Source organism: Gorilla gorilla, chromosome 17 (genome assembly GCF_029281585.2).
Source record: "Gorilla gorilla gorilla isolate KB3781 chromosome 17, NHGRI_mGorGor1-v2.1_pri, whole genome shotgun sequence".
In the NCBI taxonomy this organism is placed as follows: Eukaryota; Metazoa; Chordata; class Mammalia; order Primates; family Hominidae; genus Gorilla; species Gorilla gorilla.
The window spans coordinates 52,713,648-52,740,931 of NC_073241.2; the positions used below are offsets into that span (position 1 = coordinate 52,713,648).

Below are 27,284 nucleotides of genomic sequence, written 5' to 3' on the forward strand. Positions count from 1 at the left end.
GTCACTCAGGCTAGAATGCAGTGGCGTGATCTTGGCTCACTGCAACCTCTGCCTCTTGGGTTCAAGCGATTCTCCTGCCTCAGCCTCCCGAGTAGCTGGGATTACAGGTGTGTGCCACCATGGTTGGCTAATTTTTGTATTTTTGGTAGAGACAGGGTTTCGCCATGTTGGCCAGGCCGCTCTTGAACTCCTGGCCTCAAGGGATCCACCCACCTTGGCCTCCCAAAGTGCTGAGATTACAGGCATGAGCCACTGTGCCCGGCCTGTTTTTTTCTATACTTAAAATTCAGAATACACACACAGCAAAACATTTCTTCATGGAGGGCACCGTTTGGTTAAGATGGGCAAACTGTACATTTCCAGTAGACTCCTATTTCCCCTATTTAATGAATGAGGAAGTTGATGAACACTCTGAGTGATACAAAAAACAGTAACATGTGGTCCCTGCCCTTTACTAAACATAGAAAGTTAGAAGTGCCTATCTTTGGAAATACCCGGTTATTATAATATCAGATCTAGAGAACCATGAAAAAGCTTCCTCCAGAGAAAGTCTCTTAAAATTGAACAAAATCTAAAAGGTGAAATAGCAGTTAATTATTCCCAACATTATACCAAAGCAGAGAGTGATTACTGAGTCTGTTCCAGAAATCCCCAGGATGACTTGAGTTTGGGTAAGCTGGGCCTAGCCTAAGGCTAGAGAGAAATAACAAGAAAGATGGTAAATTCAGCTTCCAGCACAATACAGTTGCTCAGTAAGTAAGTGATACTGTTGTTTGATGAATGGTAGAATTTTCTTTTTCCTGTTTCTGGCATGTTTTATAGAATACATTTCAAAACATAGATGATTCCAATTGCTAGCTGGATAAAGATAGTAAATATTGACCCTTGCAATCAAGTTAAAAAAAATACACGTATGTATGACTATGTGTGTATACTTGGACGCACGCACACACACACACACACACACACACACACACACACATAGTAATTTCAACTCAAAGGCAGAATCATTAGGAATAACCTAGTTTTTAAGAGAGTAAAAATTACTGGCTCAGCCAGGCATGGCAGCTCACTCCTGTTATATCTGTTATCCCAACACTTTGGGAGGCCAAGGAGGGAGGATCTCTTGAGCCCAGGAGTTTGAGATCAGCCTGAGCAACATAAACTCCATTAAAAAATAAAAAATAAAAAAATTGGCTGGACACGGTGGCTCACGCCTGTAATCCTAGCACTCTGAGAGGCCAAGGCGGGTGGAACACCTGAGGTCAGGAGTTCGAGACCAGCCTGGGCAACATAGTGAAACCCGTCTTTACTAAAAATACAAAAATTAGCTGGCGTGGTGGCACATGTGTCCCAGCTACTAGGGAGGCTGAGGCAGGAGAATTGCTTGAACCCAGGAGGCAGAGGTTGCAGTGAGCCGAGATTGCACCACTGCACTCCAGCCTGGACGACAGAGTGAGACTCCATCTCAAAAAAAGAAAAAAATTACTAGCACAATCTAAAATATGGTTTCTGTGAAAAGTAGGATTTTGACAAATGGATTCAATGTATTATTTTTGTAGATAGAAGCTTTGGAGAAAATGAATGAAGATCACGTTCAGAAGAATGGAAGGAAAGCTGCTTCATTTTTGAAAGATGATGGAGACCCACCACTACTATATGATGAATAGCACTAATACCCACTGCTTCAGTGTTAACACAGCAGTGATTGTCAGCTGCCAATAGCAAATGAAGTTATGGGTGACTTGAAATACCAAAACATGAGGAGTGGGCAATGGTGCTTCTGTGCTTTTCCCCCTTGTAACCCATGTGCCAGATGTGTGGAATTTTTAGCTCAGCATTGAGAGAATAAAATGTCACTACCTCTCATCTTATGAACAGGATAATATAATTCTTTAACAGCTATAGGTTATCTGGCTGAAGTAGACCTAATTTTATGTGACTTGTGGTGTAAAATGTCTTGATGATAATTTTTAAAACTTGGGTAACACTTCCAAATATGGGAGGAAAGGACAGATGTGTTTACAAGGGAGGATTTTACAACATACTTGCTTTATTCACCTCCCTGTTTTGTGTTGCGTCTTTCCTTGAATATTTTATTGGCCCAGAGTTAGCCTTTCTCAATTATGTTTCCAGACTGTGGCCGTGATTCTAAAGGAAAATGTGTGCTCTTTAGTGGGTAGAACAAATGGAAATTTGGTTTCAGAATGGCTGACAGAAATCGACATAAGTCATGTAATTTTTGTTGATATATCATGAAAATGAACAGAATTCTTTTTCCATACTTATATCTAAGAAAAGGCATCATAGGTTTCTGAGAGAGATAACTATATAACAGCTTTTTAACTATCCAGTCAACTTTCAGCTTTTCTACATTTAGGTAAAATGGTTAGGATATAACTCATGGTGTGGCTAATCTACATTTATCAATAAAATGTAAATTATCTGAAAGGACAGAATATAAGATTTAACCACGTTTGACATATTTTAATTTAGTTAATGAAGCAAAATTCAGTTTATATTTCACTAGAACTGTGTACTTGATTGATTTTCAGAGAAATATCACAAATTAGAAATATTAAATCTAAGGATGAAAGGTATATATAAAACAATTTGGGGGCCAGGCACGATGGCTCAAACCTGTAATCCCAGCACTTTAGGAGGCCAAGGCGGGTGGATCACTTGAGGTCAGGAGTTTAAGACCAGCCTGGGCAACATGGCGAAACCCTGTCTCTACTAAAAATACAAAAATTAGCCGGGTGTGGTGGCACTTCTCTGTAATCTCAGCTTCTCAGGAGGCTGAGACAGGAGAATCGCTTGAACCCGGGAGGCAGAGGTTGCAGTGAGCTGAGATCATGCCACTGCACTCCAGCCTGGGTGACAGAGGGAAACTCCGTCTCCAGGGGAAAAAAAAAAAACCAATTTGGATACCAAATTAATCAACTAATTTGAGCTATCTGGCCTTACTCTTAGTAGTTTTTAGTACGTGCTGGACACCACTTTTAAAAAGCAGTCACTGTGCTAGAAAAGTATATTGGCTTTGTTAGGATTAAAGTTCATTAACTTCAGTGTAATCATGCCTCCTATTACTGAAGTCAGATTGGAACCACTAAAGATCCAAACTTTCTGTCTGGTAATAGAAAGTAAAAATCTAGACATCATTTACATTTGAGAAAACTGTTTTTAACATTATTTTAAAATGCCAAATATGTTCTTTCTAGAAAAATATTTATTTTTGTTTTTGTTGGATAGCTTTTAATTACATTTCAGAGAGGTGTAATTTTGGGTAGATGCTCATTACATTTTTGAAAGGTTTACTATTCCAAAATAAAGATTTAGATGACTGGTGATACTGGCCTTACAGAAATTTCAGAGAACTAATTTTTAAAATCTTTAGCATTTAAAACTTTTTTTGTTTTGTTTTCTGACATATTCTGACAAAGAGCAGCAAACCACTGCTGTGTTGCATTCTTGGAGTGTGCTGTGAATGTGCTTTTTAAGAAATTAAAAAGAGATCATTTCAAAATTGGTTCTTTGTGTGGTATCTTCCTGTTCCTTATATTAACTTATGTCCTGGTACCAAGTTGCTGTTTCTGTATAAAGTTAAGCAATGCTATTTTAAGTAGATTATTCCCCCTCAACTTCTCATTGTTAGATTTCAGTCGCAAATGGCCTACTTCACATTACAAATAGGTTCCCCCACCCCACACCTTGTAGATTAGAGAGTAGATTTTTTCCCATAGTAGAAAAAGAAAGTGAAAAATACTGGTTTGCTAAGTAAATAAAAAATCAAATACCGGCTGGGCGTGGTGGCTCACACCTGTAATCCCAATACGTTGGGATGCTGAGGCAGGATGATCACTTGAGCCTAGGAGTTTGAGATCTGCCTGAGCAGCATAGCAGACCTCATCTCTACAAAACATTAGTGGGTGTGGTGGCATGCATCTCTGGTCCCAGCTACTTGGGAGGCTGAGGCAGGAGGATTCTTAGAGCTCAGGAGATCAAGCCTGCAGTGAGCTATGATCACACGACTACACTCCAGCCTGGGTGATAGATAAAGACTTGGTCTCAAATAAATTAATAAAATGAAAATATATAAAATACGGAAATAGGGATATTTTATCTCACATTAAGTTATCAAAATAAGGATGACTAGATAACTTTTATTTCAACAAGATAATTACCAGTTTCCTTTTCATAAAAATTAGTTTTTCTTGCTTACAAAAGTAAGTCATTTATTTGAATTTAAATATTGTAGGAATTCAGAAATGTTCAAGTAAAAGTCCCTCGGCCAGGCGCACTGGCTCAGGCCTGTAATCCCAGCACTTTGGGAAGCCGAGGTGGGCAGGTCACCTGAGGTCAGGAGTTTGAGACCAGTCTGGCCAACATGGTGAATTCCTGTCTCTACTAAAAATACAAAAATTAGCCGGGTGTGGTGGCACATGCCTGTAATCCCAGCTACTTGGGAGGCTAAGGCAGGAGAATCACTTGAGCCCAGGAGGCAGAGGAGCTGAGATAGTGCCACTGCACTCCAGCCTGGGCAACAGAGCAAGACTCTGTCTCAAAAAAAAAAAGTAAAAGTTCTTCATATTCCAAAGACCATTGTTTATAGTGTGGCATACATCCCTGCAATTTTTTTCCCCTCAGCATATGGTATTTCCTTTTTTAAAAAACCTTTGAACAAAAAGCAGGATGAAGCGAGGCAGCTGATGGGGAAATGTTGAGCACGGGAGACTCTAAGGAAGATGAAGACAATAGGCCCTAAGATGTGTTAGGAGTACATTTCTTACTGCTCATTCGGGCTCTGAGCATCAGAAGAGATTGTTTCCTGCACCTTTTGAAATTCCAAGCTCTATAGGAGCAGAGAAAAGCTCATCTGATTATATTTTCAAACCTTGATCCTTAGGTTTTTGAAGACAATATTTTTCTATTGGATTTTTGTCAGGATTACATAAAAATAAGTTATCAAAGCGTGTTTTATACTTGGAGACATCAGTTTACTAATTTGAAAGCCTCTTGTTTTTATTCTTTTCCGATTTGTTTCCAATGTAAAAATAATACAAGGTTGCATTTGGAACAGCATTACTTTTACCATCCTAAGCTTTCCAACTTTCTCCCAGACTTGGCTAGCTTTTTGAGGAGTTAAGATCAAATTTGGTAGATAAGAAAGTGGCAGATGGAGGGGTGGGGAAGGTGGGGTATTCATTACAGAATACATGAGTGAGCTACTACAGATAGCTATATAAACTTGAGGGAAAAAAAATCTGCCACAGGTCTTGGCAGCTTGGGTGGTGGGAGGAGCAGCAGCAGCTGGTGAGCCCAGCTTCCAGAAGGCTCTGGTTTCGCCATTGCCCGTAGGCACCCGGCAGGCCCCCTCCCCACCACCAACATGCCCAAGAGGAAGGTCAGCTCAGCCAAGAGGGCCGTGAAGGAAAAGCCCAGGAGGAGATGGGCACAGTTGTCCCCTAACCCTGCTCCTGCAAAAGTAGAAACGAAGCCAAAAAAGAAGACAGCAGGAAAGGACAAACCTTCAGACCTAAAAGTGCACACAAAAGGGAAACGGGGAGCAAAGGGAAAACAGGCTGAAGCTTGAGTCCCTGCCCACCTCCATTCCTGTCTTGTCTAGCATGTTTAATTGGCAATAAGTTTTTTTGACTCTAAGTCTCTTGGCCATAGGGGTCCCACTAGGGGACATGAGGGACCCAGGGCATGTAGCATGCCACCCCGGCATCAATATGGGCCAGAATGAAAGCTTGGCCATCAACACTGCCTCTGGGACGCATTGACAAAAAAAGAGAAAATATAAACTAAAAAAAAAAAAAAATTAGAAGCCCCCAACAGAATGGATCTCTCTCCTGGCCAAAGGGAATCCAAACAACAACTGCAGCAGCCTGAAAACCTAGTTCAGGTCATGACAGGAAGCTGGGAGTCAGTCACGCCTCGCCATACCTTCCCCCACTTTGGAATTCAGGCACAGCTGACCAAGCAAAAGGGCTTCACACCTTTGGAAAGGAAAACCTTTTGGCCGATTCCAAAGGGAATGCGTTAAGGCTGCTCTACTTTCTGTTACCTGGTTTTACCACTTTTAGGCCCATTAATGGTGATCTTATTGTTAGTATTTGGCCCATTGGGCCAAGCATGATGGGTCACACCTGTAATCCCAGCACTTTGGGAGGCTGAGGCGGGCAGATCATGAGGTCAAGAGATTGGGACCATCCTGGCCAATATGGTGAAACCCTGTCTCTACTAAAAATACAAAAATTGGCTGGGCATGGTGGCACGCGCCTGTAGTCCCAGGTACTCAGGAGTCTGAGGCAGGAGAATTGCTTGAACCTGGGAGGCGGAGGTTGCAGTGAGCCGAGATCACACCACTGCACTGCACTGCCTGGTGACACAGTGAGACTCTGTCTCAAAAAATAAATAAAATAATAATAATAAAAATATTTGGCCCATGCGTATTCAACTTCCTTATAAAGTCTATATCTTCTGGGTTACAGCAACTCCATGTAAAAATGATGGTGATGCAAGGATTTCAGCCAATTCCTGTCTCAGCATGGGACTCTCCTGCTAATGCAGCCTGGGGATCCTTAGACCAGCAGCCAGAGATTTCCAATCCTTTGGTAGGCAGGGCCAGCGCCCTTAAATCAGCAAGAAGAAGACACAGATGACTGACCTCCTCCCTCATCAACCCTTAAGAATAAGGGATGGAAATCTCTGAAGGGGGAATGAGATAGGAAGATCACTGGGTGCTCGCAAGAGGATGGAAGAATCCACACAAGAGCTTAAACAAGAGCTAGGCAAAGAAACTGTGGGATAACAGAAAACCCAAAATCAGGAGGAGAAGGCTGGGTTTGGTGGCTCATGACTGTAATCCCAGCACTGTGGGAGGCTGAGGAGGGCAGATCACCTGAGGTCAGGAGTTCGAGACCAGCCTGTGCAATATGGTGAAACCCCTTCTCTACCAAAAATACAAAAAAAAAAAAAAAAAAAAAAATAGCTGGGCATGGTGGCATACGCCTGTAGTCCAGCTACTCGGGAGGATCACTTGAGCCCAGGAGACAAAGGTTGCAGTGAGCCGAGATCACGCCACTGCAATCCAGCCTTGGCAACAGAGACAGGGTGACATGTCCATGACTCTTCAGTGCAAACCCAAATCAGGGAGAAAGGGGGTGGTACCTGGGGGTGTGGGACAGAGGGGGGTCCCTGAAATCCCCCCTCTTCCAGAATACCTAATGATTATTTCACCCCCTAATTAAAGAAACACCCATAAAATTAGAAACCCAAACTCCCTCTGTGTGACTCATTCTCACAAACATGCCTGCACTTCTCTCTTCAGTGCATACTGTCACTTTGCAATAAAAGCTTTTTGCCTTTCCCTTCATTCTGACTTGTCCCTGAATTCTTTCTCGAAAAGGTGTCAAGAACCTGGAAACCAACTGGGGCGGGGGTCTTACCAGCATCTGGAGACCCTCCAGAAACTTCTGGAAACCATAGGGGAAAAAAAAGCAGAAATCACCCACAGTACAAGACAATCACCATATACATTACTCCTGACACTTGCTATATACATATGTACATGCAAATGCAAATGTAGAAAGAAACATGCATTCAGGCCCGGCACGGTGGCTCACGCCTGTAATACCAGCACTTTGGGAGGCCGAGGCGTGTGGATCACCTGAGGTCAAAAGTTCAAGCCCAGCCTGGCCAACATGGCAAAACCCCGTCTCTACTAAAAATACAAAAATTAGCTGGGCATGGTGGCAGGCACCTGTAATCCCAGCTACTTGGGAGGCTGAGGCAGGAGAATCACTTGAACCCCGGGGGTGGAGGTTGCAGTGAGCCGAGATCGCACCACTGCACTCCAGCCTGGACCACAGAGGGAAACTCCATCTCAAAAAAAAAAAAGAAAGAAAAAGAAAGAAAGAAAAAGAAGAAAGAAAGAAAGAAAGAAAAGAGAGAAAGAAAGATGCATTCAAACATAAAACACTTCTGAAATGAAAAAAGCAGGTTCCAAAACAGTGATACATAGTCAAGATTTGCTAGCAAATACATACTTTAGAAATAGCTCTTTGTAAATATTATTCATCCTCATTTTAAAACAAAAAGGACTTTAGAAAGTTTAAAGAACAAAGTAAAAGCCACCTGAAAACATGCCAGGTAGTGAGAGCCACTATACAAATTTGGCTACATATGCCTTCAGACATCTGTCATAGAGTCTAACAAAGACTATAAAACAAAAATTAAAGCAAACAAAACTCAGCAAAACAGAAAAGCGGAACTTAAAATAAAAATAAGAATAAAAATAAACAGAAAAGCCTATATGTTGTTTTAGGTTTTAGAAACTGTCAGACGCACATTTTAAGCTGCTGTAAAAGGAAAACAAGCATGTCAAGTGCTTAATCTTAAACACCAGGAGTTATATTGAGCTTTTTTGGTGGCTCCGGAAACACTGGCTCATAGTAAACTAAGAAAGGAGAAGAAAAACAAACTAATGAACTAAGCGCTGATTCAGTAACCCCAGCAGTGGGCAGGGCAGCCAAGTATCCATCAAGGGTAGAGCTGGCTCGAGGCTGCACTTAAGCTTTCCCCCTATTTTAGTTGACCTGTTCCTAGGTCAGAGTCCCCTCCAGGGCCCCAGGACTGCCTCTAGCAGCCTCTATACCCCAGATTTTACTGTCCCAGTCCTGAATCTGCCTTAAAAAAAGTTTTAACAGCTTTTCGGCTTCTTATAGCTTTCCTTTTCTGCTCAGCGTCTCAACCTCTCAGTCACCGCTTTCAAAGCAGCAAGTTCATTGTGGAACAAAGCGGCAGCAAATGTCAGCTTCCGGCGGGCTGAAGTGGCTCACGCCTGTAATCCCAGCACTGTGAGAGGCCGAAGCGGGTGGATCACGAGGTCAGGAGTTCAAGACCAGCCTGGCCAACATGGTGAAACGCCATCTCTACTAAAGATACAAAAAATTAGCCGGGTGTGGTGGCAGGCGCCTGTAATCCCAGCTACTTGGGAGGCTGAGGCAGGAGAATCGCTTGAATCCAGGAGGCGGTGGTTGCAGTGAGTCAAGACGGCACCATTGTACTCCAGTCTGGGCGACAGGGCAAGACTCCATCTCAAAAAAAAAAAGTGAGCCTCCCTTCTCCAGGCTTCCCTCTCTACAGAATCATGGCTTCTCAGGTTCTAGCTGCCTTGTTCTCCAATGTCTTCACAAAAGGTAAAAGAACTGCCTTCACAATTAATGAAAACGAAGATCTTAATTAATTTGCTAATTGTTTTCTCATATTCTAATGTTTTCGGGTTCCACCTGTGCCAAAACTTGAGGATTCATGAGAAAATCTTTTATTTTGATTTTATTTTAATATTTTATTTCGATTTAGTTTATTTATTTATTTATTTATTTATTTATTATTTTTTGAGACGGAGTCTCACTCTGTCGCCCAGACTGGAGTGCAGTGGCGCAATCTTGGCTCACTGCAAGCTCCGCCTCCCGGGTTCATGAGATTCTCCTGCCTCAGCCTCCCGAGTAGCTGGGATTACAGGCGCACGCCCCCACGCCTGGCTAATTTTTGTATCTTTAGTAGAGACGGGGTTTTACCATGTTGGCCAGGATGGTCTCGATCTCTTGACCACAGGTGATCCGCCCGTTTCGGCCTCTCAAAGTGCTGGGATTACAGGCATGAGCCACCGTGCCTGGCCTTGATTTAGTTTATTAACAGTTCATATTCAGGTTTGAATTTCACAACTAACTAGTGGTCCCCATGTGTTTGTCTGTGAACAGGTGTCAGTTTGGCTGAAAATAATCACGTGAGGGGTTTACTAAAAGTATACGTTCCCAAGCAAGGATGTCAGAATAGGGCCTAGGAATCTGAATTTTAAGAAATAGCACTTTTTTTTCTTTCTTTTTTTTTTTTTTTTTGAGATGGAGTCTTGCTCTGTCACCCAGGCTGGAGTGCAGTGGCGTGATCTCGGCTCACTGCAATTTCTGCCTCCTGAGTTCAAGTGATTCTCCTGCCCCAGCTTCCTGAGTAGCTGGGATTACAGGTGTGTGCCACTACACCAGGCTAATTTTTATATTTTTAGTAGAGATGGGGTTTCATATGTTGAACAGGCTGGTCTCAAACTCCTGACCTCAAGTGATCCACCCATCTTGGCTTCCCAAAGTGCTGGGATTACAGGTGTGAGCCACCACACCCGGCCAGAAATAACATTTCCGATGCTCACTAAAGCCTGAGGGAGAAAAAAAAGGCATGACTAACCCTGAAATGCAATGAAAAAGAAAAAAAAAAGGCTGGGCGCAGTGGCTCATGCCTGTAATCCCAGCGCTCTGGAAGGCCAAGGCAGATGGATCACAAGGTCAGGAGATCAAGACCATCCTGGCTAACATGGTGAAACCCTGTCTCTACTAAAAATACAAAAAATTAGCTGGGCTTGGTGGCAGGCGCCTGTAGTCCCAGCTACTCTAGAGGCTGAGGCAGCAGAATGGCGTGAACCCGGGAGGTGGAGCTTGCAGTAAGCCAAGATTGCGCCACTGCACTCCAGCCTGGGTGACAGAATGAGACTCCGTCTCAAATAAAAAAAAAAAAAAGCCCATTGCTTCTTGTTAACCCACTATTCATTTCTACCTTCTTCCCTACTAAAACCTCCAGTTTCTACAGGGCATGATAAATTCAGCTACAAACTTCATTTCCCAAACTCCCTTGCAGCTAGGGTGGCTACTAGACACAATTTTGGCCAATAAGATGAAACAGAAGTCACTGGGTGAGAGCCTCTTAGAAAGTTCTTTTGCCCTTCACTCTTCCCCTTCTTCCTGCCTGGGGACTGTGGGCCCTGTCTGAGAAGCAAGCATCCATTTTGCAATTATGATGTGATGAGCATGAGTGGAAGTCACACTATAGGGATAGATGGGTAAGGGGAGCGAAAGGAGTGTGAATCCCTGAGGCATCATAGAACCTCAGTAACAGGCCTAGATGGATTGCCTGCAGACTTTTTATTCCTAGAGAAAAAATAAAGTCCTGTTTGGTTGTTACTGTGAGTTGGTATTTCTTGCGGTTACTTTCAGTGAATGTAATTCTAGCTGATACAATAGCTGGACAATCAAGACATGGAATAAGATGGAACCATAAAAGACCCAGAATAGCCAGTGCTAGCCTAAGCAAAAAAAAAAAAAAAAAACAAACAAACTGGGGGAATCACATTATCTGACTTCAAATTATACCACAGAGCTATAGTAACCAAAACAGCATGGTACTGGCATAAAAACAGACACACAGACCAACGGAACAGAATAAGAACCCAGAAACAAATCCACACACCTCCTTTGACCTTTGTCAAAAATGAGTTCACACCAGTGAACTCATTACTAGTGAACTCATTTTTGACAAATGTGCCAAAAACATACACTGGGGAAAGGACAATCTCTTCAATAAATGGTGCTGGGAAAACTGGATATCCATATGCAGAAGAATGAAACTATACCCCTATCTCTCACCAAATACAAAAATCAAATCAAAATGGACTAAAGACTTAAATCCAAGACCTCAAACTGTGAAACTACCACAAGAAAACATTGGGGAAAATCTCCAGGACATTAGTCCGGGTAAAAATTTCTTGAGTAATTCTCCAAAGGTAGCCAAAGCAAAAATGGACAAATGGGATAACATCAAGTTAAAAAGCTTCTGCACAGCAAAGGAGACAATCAACAAAGTGAAGAGACAACCCACAGAATGCGAGAAAATACCACCCATCTGACATGGGATTAATAACCAGAATATATAAGAAGCTCAAACAACTTCAATAGAAAAACATCTAGTAACCTGATTTAAAAAATGGGCAAAACATTTGAACAGACATTTCTCAAAAGAAGACATACAAATAGCAAACTGGCATATGAAAACATGCTAAACATCACTGATTATTAGAGAGATGTAAATCAAAATGACAATGAGATATCATCTCACCCCAGTTAAAATGGCTTATATCCAAAACACAGGAAATAACAAATACTGGCAAGGAGATGGAGAAAAAGAAGCTCTTTATTTTATTTATTTGTTTATTTATTTATTTATTTATTTTGAGACAGAGTTTTGCTTTTGTTGCCCAGGCTGGAGTACAATGGCGTGATCTTGGCTCACTGCAACCTCCACCTCCTGGGTTCAAGTGATTCTCCTGCCTCAGCCTCCTGAGTAGCTGGGATTACAGGCATGTGCCACCATGCCCGGCTAATATTGTATTTTTAGTAGAGACGGGGTTTCTCCATGTTGGTCAGGCTAGCCTTGAACTCCCGACCTCAGGTGAGCTGCCTGCCTCAGCCTCCCAAAGTGCTGGGATTGCAGGTGTGAGCCACCACTCCCAGCTGAAAAGGGAACGCTTGTATGCTGTTGGTATGAATGTAAATTAGTACAACCATTATGGAGAACAGTTTGAAGATTCCTCAAAAAAACTAAAAAAAGAGGGCTATACCTGTAATCCCAGCACTTTGGGAGACTGAGGTGGGAAGATTGCTTGAGCCCAGGAGTTCGAGACCAGCCTGGGCAACATAGTGAGACCCCCCCATCTCTCTCTCTTTTTTTTTTTTTAAGTAAATACAGGTGTGGTGGCTCCCACCTGTAATCCCAGCACATTGGGAAGCCAAGGCAGGCAGATCACTTGAGGTCAGGGGTTTGAGACCAACCTGGCCAACATGGTGAAACCCCGTCTCTACTAAAAATACAAAACAAAAAAATTAACTGCGTATGGTGGCACGTGCCTATAATCCCAGCTACTTGGGAGGCAGAGGCAGGAGAATCACTTGAACCCAGGAGGTGGAGGTTGCAGTGAGCCAAGATTGCACCACTGCACTCCAGCCTGGGTGACAGAGTGAGAATCTCTCTAAAAAAAAAAAAGATAGAAAGAAAGAAAAATAGCTATAAGAGTATAATTGGATTGTTTGCAACACAAAGGATAAGTGCTTCAGGGGATGGATACCTCATTGTCCATGATGTGATTATTATGCATTGCATGCCTGTATCAAAACATCTCTTATACCCTACAAATATATACACCTGTGTACCCACAAAAAGTAAAAATTAAAGAAAACATGGAATAAGAAATGAGAGGGCTCTGTGTAGAATGTCTGCAAAATGATGTGGAGTATACTATACAAACTATATAATTAACAAAAACCTGGAAGAGGCTGGGCACAGTGGCTCATGCCTGTAATCCTAGCACTTTGGGAGGCCAAGGCAGGCAGATCACTTGAGGTCAGGAGTTCGAGACCAGCCTGGCCAACATGGTGAAACCCCATCTCTACTAAAAAATACAAAAATTAGCCAGGCGTGGTGGTGCATGCCTGTAATCCCAACTACTCCGGAGGGTGAGGCACAAGAATCACTTGAACCCAGGAGGTAGAAGTTGCAGTGAGCCAAGATCATGCCACTGCTCTCCAGCCTGGGTGACAGAGCAAGACTCCATCTCAGAAAAAAACAAAAAAAAAACAAAACAAAGCAAAAACCTGGAAGAGCTTAAAGATACAATAAAAGCATAGTCCCTTTTATCAACAACCACAAAAAATGAAAGGCCATTAAAAACTCCAGGAAAAACAAGCCAAAAACGTATCTTAGTTTGTTTTCTGTTGCTAACAGAATACCATATCCTGGGTAATTTATAAAGAAAAGAAATTTATTCCTTACAGTTCTGAAATCTGGGAAGTCCAAGAGCATGGTACTGGCATCTTGTGAGGGCCTTCTTGCTGCATCTTAACATGGTAGAAGGTATCATGTGGTGGGACAGCAAGAGTGTGTGTGTCAGTGTGTCAGTTCAGGTCTTTCCTCCTTTTCTTTTTTCTTTTTCTTTCTTTCTTTCTTTTCTTTTTCTTTTTTTTTTTTTTTTTTGAGACAGAGTATCGCTCTGTTGCCCAGGCTGGAATACAGTGGCACAATCTTGGCTCACTGCAACCTCCGCCTCCTGGGTTCAAGTGATTCTCCTGCCTCAGCCTCCCGAGTAGCTGGGACTACAGGCGTGTACCACCATGTCCAGCTAATTTATTTGTATTTTTATTAGAGACGGGTTTTTACCATGTTGGCCAGGCTGGTTTCAAACTCCTGACCTCTGCTGATCTGCCCACCTTGGCCTCCCCAAATACTGGATTACAGGCATTAGCCACCACACTCGGCCTCCTCCTTTTCTTATAAAGCCACCTGGGGTCCCTATCCTGATGACCTCATCTAATCCTAATTACTTCCCAAAGGCATCACCTCCAAATACCAACAATATATGAATTTGGGGATTAAGTTTCCAACACTAGAAATTTGGAGGGCATGTTCAAACCATAGGAAAGCTGTATAACAAAGCCAGCTTTTAGTATAAGCAAACCAAAATGTAGTATGATATTTGAGCAAATGGCACAGGATTTTGACCATTCTCTTTCAAATGTTTGAGTTCAGCAATGAAAGATTACATTTCTTTTTCCAAAGACTCAATCATTATATAGTTGTATATATTGTTAAAAATAGTAGTATTTTTGCCTGGGTGCAGTGGCTCATGCCTGTAGTCCCAGCACTTTGGGAGGCTGAGGTGGGCAGATCACCTGAGGTCAGGAGTTTGAGACCAGCCTGGCCAACATGGCAAAACCCCGTCTCTACTAAAAATACAAAAATTAGCCGGGCGTGTTGGCAGATGCCTGTAATCCCAGCTACTCAGGAAGCTGAAGCAGGAGAATTGCTTGAACCCAGGAGGCGGAGGTTGCAGTGAGCTGAGATTGTGCCATTGCACTCCAACCTGGGCGACAAGAGTGAAAACTCCATCTCAAAAACAAACAAACAAACAAACAAACAAATAAAAATAATAGTATTTTAAACACTATATCCAAGATCAAGGTACCAGCTAAAAAGAAGAAAAGGAAAAAAAATTTTTTTTATTGCTTTTTTTAAAAAGGTGTGGTCTTGTTATGTTGCCCAGGCTAGTCTTGAGCTCCTGGGCTCAAGTAATTCTCCTGCCTCAGCCTTTCAAGTAGTTAAGACAATAGGTGCATGCCACTGTCCTGGCTTTAGTTTTCAAATTTTAGAATTAATTGTTACACAAGTCACTGAATTTATACTTATGGAATGTAAATGTCCTAAACCATAACAATGTGTATTAGTTAGTGTTCTCCAGAGAAAGAGAATATATATATTCCAAATATACATATATATATTCCAAATATACATATATATATATATTCCAAAGAAATAGAATATATATATATGTCCACCATGTATACACACATGCTGGACACCCCAGAAAAGCCTGCATTTCGGTGTAGGTCTAAAGGCAGGGAAACAAACTGATGTCTGAATTCAAAGGCTGTCAGGCAGCCAGAATTCTCTTTTTTGCGGGGGAAGGTCAGCCTTTTTGTTCCATTCAGGCCTTTGTTCTATTCAGCTGATTGGATGAGGCCCACTCACATTAGGAAGGGTCATCTGCTTTACTCAGTTCACTGATAAATGATAAATCATTCAAAAACATCCTCACAAACACACCCAGAATAGTGTTTGACCAAATACCTGGGCACACCCTGTGGCCCAGTCAAGTTGACACATGAAATTAATCATCACACAATGTAATGGCAGGTAGGGAGGAGGGAGGAGAGAAGGGGAGGGCAGTATAAGGATCCACATCTCCCCATTTTATACAGTGGGGAGACACTAGAACTTCCTAACCCTGATGGATTAAAAAATGTAATTCAATGGATATTATAAAAAGTTATGCAAGTAAATACTAGAAGAATGAAAAATATAACAAAAATTGAGAGGTATGGAGGAAAAGAAAGTGAGAGGCAGATCAATGCACTAAATTCCTCATCTTCTTCTTCTTATTATTATTATTTTTGAGACAGTCTTACTTTGTCACCCAGGCAGGAGTGCAGTGGCACGATGTTGACTCACTGCAATCTCTGTCTCCTGGGTTCAAGCAATTCTCCTGCATCAGCCTCCTGGGTAGCTGGGATTACAGGCGTGCACTACCACACCCAGCTAATTTTTGTATTTTTAGTAGAGATGGGGTTTCACCATGTTGGCCAGGCTGGGCTTGAACTCCAGACCTCAGGTGATCCGCCCTCCTCAGCCTCCCAAATTGCTGGGCATACAGGCATGAGCCACTGTGCCTGGCCATTTTTTATAGCAGGTGTGTTAGTCCGTTCTTGTGCTGCTATAAAGATATCCCCGAGGCTAGGTGATTTATAAATAAAAGAGGTTTAATTGGCTCACAGTTCTGCAGGCTGTACAGGAAGCGTGGTGCCAGTGAAGAGGAGCTGACGTCTCACTTGGCAAGAGTTGGAACAAAAGAGAGAGTGGGGAGGAGGTGCCACAAGCAGATCTCAGGAGCGCTCACTCACTATCGGGAGGACAGCACCCAGGGAATGGCTCTAAACCATTCATGAGAAATTTGCTTCCATGATCCAGTCACCTCCAACCAGGCCCCACCTCCAATATTGGGGATTACAATTCAACAAGAGATTGGGAGGGGATAACATCCAAACTATATCCTCAGGAAATAACAGATACTTCTGAAGCTGATAAAACAAGATAAGTATATGAGAGTTATGCTGTGACCATCAGGGCTAAAACCAGAAATTGGTAACAATGGTTTATGCTGGGTCGTGCCACTGAGTATTGTTGGGGAAGGAGAGATTTTTTTTTTCACTTGCTATTTTTCCATACCATTGAAATTCTTTAACATGCATGCATTTCTTTCATAATTACAATATAGTGTGATTTTATTTTGTAATTTTTGACTCCTTGGAGTTTGATAACTAGCTGGTCTGGGGAGCCATTGAGCTAGACAGTCTCTGGAAATGTTTCGGAGTTTAAAACTCCTGTGACCCCAGCAGAATCACAGGCAGGGGCAAAGTGCCTACTGGTAGTTTTGTGGGTTTTGATGTAAAAACAAGTCTTTAGATTTTTTTTTTTTTTTGCTTAAATGTTTGCTTAAATGATCTTCTAAGACAGCTAAATGCAATTAAAAGAACAACGTTTTGAGATTGCTTAATGAGTTTTTTAAAATACAAGTTTTGACTGGGTGCAGTGGCTCATGCCTGTAATCCCAGCACTTTGGGAGGCTGAGGCGGGTGGATCACCTGAGATTGGGAGTTTGAGACCAGCCTGACCAACATGGTGAAACCCCATCTCTACTAAAAATAGAAAATTAGCCAGGCGTGGAGGCGCCTGGCTGTAATCCCAGCTACTCGGGAGGCTGTGGCAGGAGAATCGCTTGAACCAGGGAGGTGGAGGTTGCGGTGAGCCAAGATGGCGCCATTGCTCTCCAGCCTGGGCGACAAGAGCGAAACTCTGTTTCAAAAAAATAAAAACAAAAACAAAAACAAACCAAGTTTTTATTTCCAATAAAAGTGAATTTAACTTATTTAATTTTATTTACAAATTATTCCCAGGTCTAGCTTTGACTTTAAAAAGTGAATTTTAAATGTTAAACATATGAATTATTCTAATTTGTATTATAAACTTTAATTTTCCTCTGAAAATCAAATCAAGAGCAGGGAAAAGCATACCAGTAATGAAAAGAAACAAAAACAGGTACAGCTTTGCATCCTTTCTTCAATTTAATGTTTAAAGATGTAACCGCCCAAAGGGTTCACCTTGCCTGCTGCCTAGACAGAACCGATTTGTCAAGACAGTGGAATTGCAATGAAGAAAGAGTAATTTCACTCAGAGCTGGCTGTGAGGGAGACAGGAGTTTTATTATTACTTAAATCAGTTTCCTCAAGCATTTGGGGATCAGAGTTTTTAAAGATAATTTGGTGCTGGGTGTGGTGGCTCACGCTTGTAATCCCGGCACTTTGGGAGGCTGAGGCAGGTGGATCACCTCAGGTCAGGAGTTCAAGACCAGCCTGGCCAACATGGTGAAACCCCGTCTCTACTAAAAATACAAAAAATTAGCTGGGCGTGGTGGCACGTGCCTGTAAACCCAGCTACTCGGGAGATTGAGGCTGGAGACTCACTTGAACCCAGGAGGCGGAGGTTGCAGTGAGCTGAGATTGTGCCACTGCACTCCAGCATGGGCAACAGAGTGAGACTCCATCACAAACAAACAAACAAACAAACAAACATAATTTGGCAGGTAGGGGCTCAGGAAGCAGAGTGCTGATTGGTCAAGGTTGGAGATGGAATCCTAGGGGGGTCGAAGTGAGGTTTTCTTGCTGTTTTCTACTCCTAGATGGGATGGCAGAACTGATTGGCCCAGATTACCGGTCTGGATGGTGTCAGCTGATCCATCCAGTATAGGATCTACAAAATATCTCAAACACTGATCTTAGGTTTTACAATAGTGATGCTATCCCCAAAAGCAATTTGGGGAGGTTCAGACTCTTGGAGCCAGAGGCTGCATGACCCCTAAACCGTAATTTCTAATCTTGTAGCTAACTTGTTAGTCCTGCAAAGGCAGACTGGTCCCCAGGCAAGAAGGGAGTCTTTTTGGGAAAGCGCTATTATTAATTTTGTTTCAGAGTCAAACTATGAACTGAATTCCTTCCCAAATGCCCAGCAATGAACAAGGACAGCTTAAAGGTTAGAAGCAAGATGGAGTCGGTTAGGTCTGATCTCTTTCACTGTTATAATTTCTTCAGTTATAATTTTTGCAAAGGCAGTTTCAAAGACACAGCAGAAACATCTGTTACATAAACAACAGAAATGAGGAAGAAAGTATCTGACTCAGTAGCAAAGGAAATCCACAGAAAGTATGTTCTGAGAACGGAAGCAATGATCAGACCAGGTAGGGATATGATAGAAAGAAAATTCTCATCTAATTCAAATTCTGGCCAGTCCTTTTGGTGATTTCCATACTGATACTAGGCACTTTAAAATGTGAGTTCTGGTAACCATGGAACCTCAAAGTAGAAATGTCTGTTGTCCATTTTTAAAAGACTATTTGCAGAGTTTTGATGTTTATCAATGAAAAGATTTTTTTTTAATTTATGAAGAATAGGGAATCCTATATGGGCATGGGGCAAATAATCAAACTGTTTTAATGCAGAAAAAAATGTGCAACAGAAAGAGATAGCTCATGGAGGGATAAAGACTTTATTCTGGACCCTCTAGATTCTGTGGGGCCTGCAGTGGCTTCAAGATGCCCCAGCATCTCCTGCACCCACACCCCTGTCAAGATCACTGTGGTCAGGGCCTCTTGCCCATGGCCAGTGTATTAGTCTGCTTGGGTTGCCACAACAAAATACCACAGACTGAGGTTGAAAACATTTATTTTCTCACAGTTTTGGAGGCTAGAAGTCCTAGATCAAGGTGCCAGCAGCGTTGCTTCCTCTGAGGCAGCTCTTCTTGGCCTGTAGGTGGCACCTTCTTGCTGTGTCTTCACATGGGCGGCCCCTCAGTCTGTGTGTCTAGGTCCTAATCTTCTCTTATAAACACACCAGTCATACTGGATTAGGGTCCATCATTTTACCTTAACGGCCTATTTAAAGGCCTTATCTCCAAATACAGATGCATTTTGAAATACTTAGGGTTAGTACCTCAACATCTGAATTCTGGGGGGACACACTTCAACCCATAACATGCAGGCAGACCTCAATGCTGCTTGCAGACCCAAGGCGAACCGCACAACAATCAAGCCTGGCTCTTAGGACAAAAACATCTGCCAGAGTCAACCGAACCGAATTCTCTGGGAAGGACGAGATGCCTGGTGTCACAAAAAGACCATGGTCTTTTTTAAGTGTGATGCACGCGCACACAGGCACACACACACACACACACACACACACACACACTGCACTGCTGCCCTGTCCTTGGCAGACATTCCTGTGGGGTCATGTTCGAAATATGCACTTCTGTGGAGTAGCTCGGGTTTTCTTGGAAGTCTCTTTTTCTAAACTTCTACCTAAGCTGATGGCCTGTCCCTGCTTGGGCATGAGGGGTTGGAGGGGGGATGGGTCAAGACTGACTCCTGTTCACTGTGAAGTAGAGGAAGGCAGTGATAGCCAGACAGGGACGTGTGTTTAGGGAAGTCGTCTGTGTTTTCAGTTCTGTTTTTGTTTTGTTTTTGTGATGGGAGAGATGAGCAAATATAAAGGCTGCTTCTAGGAGCAGGAGTGAGGGGAGGTTGCCTATATGAGAGAAGCGGGATGGTCAATACTGTAGGTTTTTTTGAGAAGGTGAAATATGGAATTCATTTTTTAAATTAAAAAAAAATTTTTTTTTTTGAGACAGAGTCTCGCTCTGTCACCCAGGCTGGAGTGCAGTGATGTGATCTCTTCTCATTGCAACTTCTGCCTCCTGTTTATATAAACAGGCCAAACCTGTATGTACGTATGCATGTATGTATGTATGTATGTATGTATGTATGTATTTATTTATTTTTGAGATGGAGTTTCGCTCTTGTTCCACTTGTTGCCCAGGCTGGAGTGCAATGGCACGATCTTGGCTCACTGCAACCTGCAACTCCCTGGTTCAAGCGATTCTCCTGCCTCAGCCTCCCCAGTAGCTGGGATTACCAGCACTCACCACCACACCCGGCTAATTTTTTTGTATTTTTAGTAGAGACGAGGTTTCACCATGTTGGCCAGGCTGGTCTCGAACTCTTGACCTCAGGTGATCCACCTGCCTCGGCTTCCCAAAGTGCTAGGATTACAGGCATGAGCCACTGCACCCAGCCGAAAGATGGAATTCAAAGAAGTGCTTGTAAGTCACTGTGGTATTCGCGAAAAAATAAAAACAAAGAAGGTTTGGGCTAGGCGCGGTGGCTCATGCCTGTAATCTCAGCACTTTGGGAGGCCGAGGGGGGTGGATCACCTGAGGTTGGGAGTTCGAGACCAGCCTGACTAACATGGAGAAACCCTGTCTCTACTGAAAATACAAAATTAGCCGGGTGTGGTGGCGCGTGCCTGTAATCCCAGCTACTCGGGAGGCCGAGGCAGGAGAATCACTTGAACCGAGAGGTAGAGGTTGCAGTGAGCCAAGATCGTGCCACTGCACTCCAGCCTGGGCAACAAGAGGAACAAGAGCGAAACTCCATCTCATAAATAAATAAATAAATAAATAAATAAATAAATAAATAAAAAAATAAAAAGCAGGATGGACCGTTTTCTAGAGGGACAGCCGTGGTGGGCTGCACAACTGGTATGAAGCCCAGTTTCCATCTGAAGTCCTTGATGTTCATGGAAATAGGGGCGAGACAGTCTGAGGAGTGTGGAGAAGGCCTGAAAATGTCCTTGCAGAGAATAGGAGAGACAATGACTGGGACAGCCAGGCAGGGCTGAGGGCCCATTTGAATCTCCCACAGTGCCCTCTGTCCTGTTGTGTGACCCCTCCAGCAGTAGGTACTGGGATAGCAGGTGGCTGAGTTCATTCAGGACTGAGGCTCTGCCAGACAAGAACAGTGCAGCAAGGATGTTGAAGGTAATGGCAAAAAATAACTGAAATGCAGAGAAGTGAAACCAAAGCTGATGAGGAGGGAAGGGAAGAGAGGAGAGGGCGGATAGACTTGGGTAGAGAGGACAGAACAATAACAGGGCAAACTGGTGATGTTGAGGAAGAGTCACAGGGAACAGCTAAACAAGCCAGCTGCAGGGATGGCACTGTGTGGCTAGAGAGCAGGGTTCTGGAGTTACCGGTTTTTCCATGTGTGACATGGGCCTGGGTGGGTGAGGCTGAGTGTAGAAGTCTTACATTTCCAGTCTTGTCACTCCTCTGATGAGTTTCAGACCAATATATCCATCTGCCTAGATGTCATTTCTCCTTGGATTCACATGCTCCAAACCAAACTCTTGGGCTCAGACATCAAAGCCACTCAAAAATAGCTCTCTGAGAAATAGAACTACCATATGATCCAGTAATCCAACTTTTGGGTATAGACCCAAAAGAATTAAAAACAGAATATTGAACAGATATTTGCATAGCTTTATTCACAACAGCCAAAGGTGGAAACAACCCACATGCCCATCAACAGATGAATGGATAAACAAAATGTGCTATATACATAAAATGGAATCTTATTCGGCCTTAATGAAGGAAGGAAATCCTGACACATGCTACATGGATGAACCTTGAGGATATTTTGCTAAGCAAAAGAAGCCAGACACTAATGGACAAATACTATAAAATCCACTTATATGAGATACTTAGAGTAGTCAAATTTAGGGACAGAATCAGATTTGCAAGATAAAAAGTTTCTGGAAACGTATTTCACAATAACGTGAATATGCCTGATACTACCGAACACCTCAAAAAGGGTTAACACGGGGCCGGGCGCAGTGGCTCATGCCTGTAATCTCATCACTGTGGGAGGCCAAGGTGGGCAGATCACCTGAGGTTAGGAGTTGGAGACCAGCCTGGCCAACATGGTGAAACCCGGTCTCTGCTAAAAATACACACAAAAAAATTAGCTGGGCATGGCGGCAGGTGCCTGTAATCCCAGCTACTTGGGAGGCTGATGCGGGAGAATCGCTTGAACCCGGGAGGTGGAGGTTGCAGTGAACCGAGACAGGGCCATTGCACTCCAGCCTGGGCAACAAGAACGAAATTCCGTCTCAAAATAAAATAAAATAAACAATAAAAATAAAGGGTTAACATGGGGGCTGAGCACGGTCAGCGAGAGAATCACTTGAGGCCAGGAGTCTGAGACCAGCCTGGGCAACAGAGAACGCTGTCTCTACAAAGCATAATAATAAAAAAAGAGCCAGGTGTGGTGGCATGCACCCGTGGTCCCAGCTACTTGTGAGGCTGAGATGGGAGGTTGAGACTGCAGTGAGCCGTGTTCGCATCACTGCTCTCCAGTCTGGGCACAGAGACACTCTGTCTCTGAAACAAACAAAAAAAGGGGCTAACATAACATGGTAAATTTCATGTTTCTTATCAAGTAAAAAGGCTTGCTGACCCACAATCTAAATTAGGTTTCCCTGTTACTAGCAAGGAGTGAAGGATGTGCTATCCCAAAATATGTCCAAAAATTGGTATATTATTTTGAGCTAAAAACACTGGAGAAATTGTAGTTTCAGAAAGGGCTAGATGACCTGTCGTTTCCTACAGGGAATAAGCAGTACAGATTCCTCTAGGAGTGGCACCCTCTCTGTACCCGGGTCAGAAAATAGCCCTTATCACCAGAGACTGGGAGTTGGGGCTGCAATGGACCTGAATAAATGAACTTCCCAAGTAACACTTACCTTCCACTAATTTTACACCCTCCCCAATATTTCTCCTAGTGACTCTCTTAGAAATGTATCGCCCCCGCCAGATGCCTTTTGTGCTTTCTTCTCAAATGCATCATTCTTTGTCTAAAAAGTATAAAAGCATCTTGCTGTGGCCACTTCTTCAGACCTCACTCTCTTTTGAAGGTCCCCATGAAAAACTAATAAAGTGTGTATGCTTTTCTTTTGTTTATCTGCTTCTTGTCAATTCGGTTTCTGGCTCCAGCGGAAGAGCCCGCAGAAGAGCTGAGGGGGCTGGAGACGGTCTCTGGCGCCCCTACACCTGCTCAGTGAGCCTTCAGCCCCTTCTCCCTGACGAAGCTCCCAGAGGCTGGAACTCTGGCACGGGAGGCGCTTGGGAAATCCTCCCGAAAGCAAGGAGGAGCCTTTCCTAGACCGGGAGCGGTCCCACGCGGGGTACAGCTTGGGGCAGGAGCGACCGAGCCGGGCACAGGAACTCGCAGCAGGGTATGGTTGGCGGCTACGCCGCCCTCGGTCCGCGGGGAACCACGCGAGCTTCCGGGTCACGCCGCCGCGTTCCGACCGCCCTCGGGGAGAGGGGAGGAGCCTCCAGCGCCGGGCGGGGCGTGGTTAAGGCCGGTGGGCCCCACCGCAGCCAGACGCTGCCCGTTTAAGCGCAGAGGGCCGCGGGTCACGTGGTGGGCGGGGTGGGGGCGTGGCACCAGGAAGCGGCGTCCGCGCCGGGCCCAGAGCCGCAGCCGCAGCCGCCGCCACAGTCCGGGCCGGGCTCCACCGCGCATCCCGCTCCACTCTGGCGACCGCCCCCGGGGTCCCCGCCGCGGGCGCGGCGCCCGCCATGGGCGAGGAGGACTACTATCTGGAGCTGTGCGAGCGGCCGGTGCAGTTCGAGAAGGCGAACCCTGTCAACTGCGTCTTCTTCGATGAGGCCAACAAGCAGGTCCGGCGCGCCCGCGCTTCCTCCCCCGCGCGGCCCTGCCGGGGTCGTGGGCGCGCGAAGGCCGGTCCCGCGCGACCAGGCCCGAGCGTCCCCTCCTGTTCTGTCCTGTCCTGTCCCAGCGCGGGAGGCGGCGCGCGCTCCTTCCTTGTTGGGTGGGCTCAGCCGCGGCCAGGTGTCCTCGCAGGTGACCTCGGGGCTGGACCCCCGAGCCAGCTGCGCGGATGCAGTGGCCCCGTGGCCAGTGTCTCAATTGTTGGCGCGTCCGTCTTATCTAGGCTTCTTTTGTTGTGTTTGTCATTAGTTACACTCGTAGTCAAGGGTTTAGACGTCGAGATTTTCATTTTCCTTGGAATTCTGTAAAGGGGGAAAAGACTGTACTTCAGGCGTATCAGCGGCGCCGATGCGCGAACCGGCGTTAGAACTTGGAGCTTCGGGGACCCGACCCGGTTTCACGGTGGCATCCTTTTCGCTCTCTGCTCTTGGTTTTTAAAATTCACATGAGCAGCCAAACATCTGTACCTTGATATGTGCCGTGTTACTTTAGTTGAACCCAGGGTGGTGTATAACAGAAATAATCGCTTGCGGGTTGGCTTATGAGTTTAGATCCTTTCAGAGTTCAGGCTGTTAACCTTGCTGCTTTTCCCTCTCAGGTTTTTGCTGTTCGATCTGGTGGAGCTACTGGTGTGGTAGTTAAAGGCCCAGATGATAGGAATCCCATCTCATTTAGGTAATGGTATAGACACTTTCAGATCATTTTGTCATGTAAACAGAATGATGTTTTTCTAATTCAAAAGGTTTTTTATAATTTTGTCATTTGGTCTACCCTAAGAGGCCTGAAGTGTGTGTGCGCACATGGAATTCCTGTCTGTAGGGAGGGTCTTGGTGGCACTTACTAGCACCTCTTGTCAGAGTGGAATATCTGGAGCAGTTGATATGGGAGCCAAATACTTCAAAAGTGGGGCAGCCACTTCCTAGCACTGGAAATTAACAAGTCAGCGTGATGATGTGCCCATTTCTGGTTTGTTCACAGAGGAGGGCGTTCATTTCTTTAGCCCAGGTCTTTCCAGAGTGGCAGGTGGAGGAGATTCATTGTTTCTCATGTAATAATACAAGAAAATCATGGCTTCCACTATACTTAAGGTGACTGCATAGTCCCAGTTCGCACTGTTGAACAGGTTTAATGATCAACAGCAGCGCCTTTCACTTTCAGAAGTGTCTCGATTTGGGTGATAAGCTATCTGGCCACCGTAACACTGGTGCTTACAGAAGGTGAAAGTATAATGTAGGCCCTCAATTCAATAGTGACTTAAAAAATTTTACTGTTGGTCTGTGTTAATGAGAAACTGTCCTTTTTTGAGAGGGAGCCTCCCTCTGTTCCCCAGGCTGGAGTGCAGTGGTGCGATCTTGGCTGACTGCAACCTCCGCCTCCCAGGTTCAAGTGATTCTCCTGCTTCAGCCTCCCAAGTAGCTGGGATTAGAGGCGCCCACCACCACGCCTGGCTAATTTTTTTTGTATTTTTAGTAGAGATGGGGTTTCACCGTGTTGGCCAGGCTGGTTTCGAACTCCTGACCTCAAACGATCCGCCCGCCTCAGACTCCCACAGTGCTAGGATTACAGGCATGAGCCGCTGCACCCGGCCTGAGCAAGGTTTTAAAGTATGGATGGGGTTCAAGCATGGTGTTTTGGGGAACTCTGGGTCTGTGTAACTGAAGGTTACATAGGGTGTCTCCACAGGGAAGGGGAAATGGTGGTGGTGTGGCCACTGGCAGGGACCAGCTTGAACCTTACATATTCTCCTATGGAATTAGAGCTTTATCTTCTTATTGAAACTTGTCAGGTGGGGTGTGGGATGATCATGTCAGTGTTTGGAAAGATCATGCCGTTCACAGCACGGAGGCTGGCTTAGTTGGGAGCCTGTCAGAGTTAGGGATACTATGGAGAGTAGCAATCAGCGAGCCATGTGTGGTGAAGAGCAGCGCTCTGGTGGTGTAGAGTGGCATTGCATAGGCAATCAAGGGATACTTAGGAAGATGGGTCTCTCGTAAGACCCGGGGGTCGGTTGGGTGTGGAAACCGAGTGAGCCCGTGATAATCTAGATTGGGGGCTCTAAGAAGTTTGTGGGTGGGGGGAAGGTACTGAATTTAACTGAAAAAGAGTTTTTAGACTGGGCGCGGTGGCTCATGCCTGTAATCCCAGCACTTTGGGAGGCCGAGGCGGGTGGATCACTTGAGATCAGGAGTTCGAGACCAGCCTGGCCAGCATGGTGAAACCCTGTCTCTACTAAAAATACAAAAATTAGCCGGGTGTGGTGGCACGTGCCTGTAATCCCAGCTACTCGGAACGCTGAGGCAGGAGAATCACGTGAACCCGAGAGGCAGAGGTTGCAGTGAGCCGAGATCATGCCACTGCACTGTAGCCTGGGCAACAGAGCAAGACTCCGTCTCAAAAAAAAAAAAAAAAAGATTTTTAAAAGCAGCTTTATTGAGGCATAGTTGACACACAATAAACTGTACACACTTAATATTATACAATATGTGAGTTTTGACATGTATACACCCATGAAACCATCACCACAATCAAGGCAATGAACATGTTCAGACCCTGAAAAGTTTCCTTGAGCCCTTCTGTAATCCATCCCTTGAGTTTGCTTTTTTTAAATGAATTTTTAATTTAAAAAAAGTATGTATTGGAATAGAGACGGGGTCTCACTGTGTTGCTGAGGCTGGTCTCGAATTCCTGTGATCCTCCTGCTTCATCCTCTCACAGTGCTGGGATTACAGGTGTAGGCCGCTGTGCCCAGCTGAGTTCACTTTTTAACGTCTGTCTGAGGCGGTCATGAGACACTGTAGTGGAGCCATCTGGGTTGCATAATGAATGTGCTGTGAGATAGTTCTTTCCAGAAGCTTTGCTGTGAGAGAGAAACAGCAGTTACGGAGAAGGCTCCTGAGCGGGTCTATAGTTATTTATGTTGGAACAATTCTCAGGTGATATGTGTGTGTGATCTGAATTCTTCAATCACTTGTTACCCATAATACTGTAAGTTTCCCAGCAAGTTCTTTCCAGTTGGATTTGGTAGTTTGAAAAGAGGTCCTACTGATGGCTTCCGAAACATAATTTTAATTTTAGACTAGAATTTGCTGCCTCCTGAATATAGGTTGTGTCTTTTGCCTTTTCAGTAAATGATAGCTAGAATTTGGTTATTTAACTACTAACA

The 27,284-nt window shown here is 44.3% G+C and overlaps 2 protein-coding genes across 7 annotated transcripts in view; both read left to right on the plus strand.

Annotated features, from left to right (window-relative positions):
- Positions 1-3,526, plus strand: part of RIOK3 (RIO kinase 3) — a 30,239-nt gene extending 26,713 nt beyond the window's left edge. Inside the window, exon 13 of the mRNA XM_031003713.2 lies at positions 1,563-3,526. Within this exon, the coding sequence (XP_030859573.1) occupies positions 1,563-1,670 (108 nt within the window). The 3' untranslated portion in view covers positions 1,671-3,526. The remainder of the gene's footprint in view (positions 1-1,562) is intronic.
- A 20,313-nt stretch (positions 3,527-23,839) lies between these two features.
- RMC1 (regulator of MON1-CCZ1) overlaps positions 23,840-27,284 on the plus strand; it is a 30,245-nt gene continuing 26,800 nt past the window's right edge. For 2 of the 6 annotated variants that reach the window (XM_063699124.1, XM_004059241.5), the window contains exons 1-2: positions 23,841-24,069; positions 24,720-24,796. In XM_063699124.1, the coding sequence (XP_063555194.1) occupies positions 23,968-24,069; positions 24,720-24,796 (179 nt within the window). In that variant the 5' untranslated portion in view covers positions 23,841-23,967. Of the gene's footprint in view, positions 24,070-24,716; positions 24,797-27,284 lie in introns of those variants that run through there. The other 4 variants (XM_019014088.4, XM_004059240.5, XM_063699125.1 and 1 more) reach the window with 4 other exon arrangements.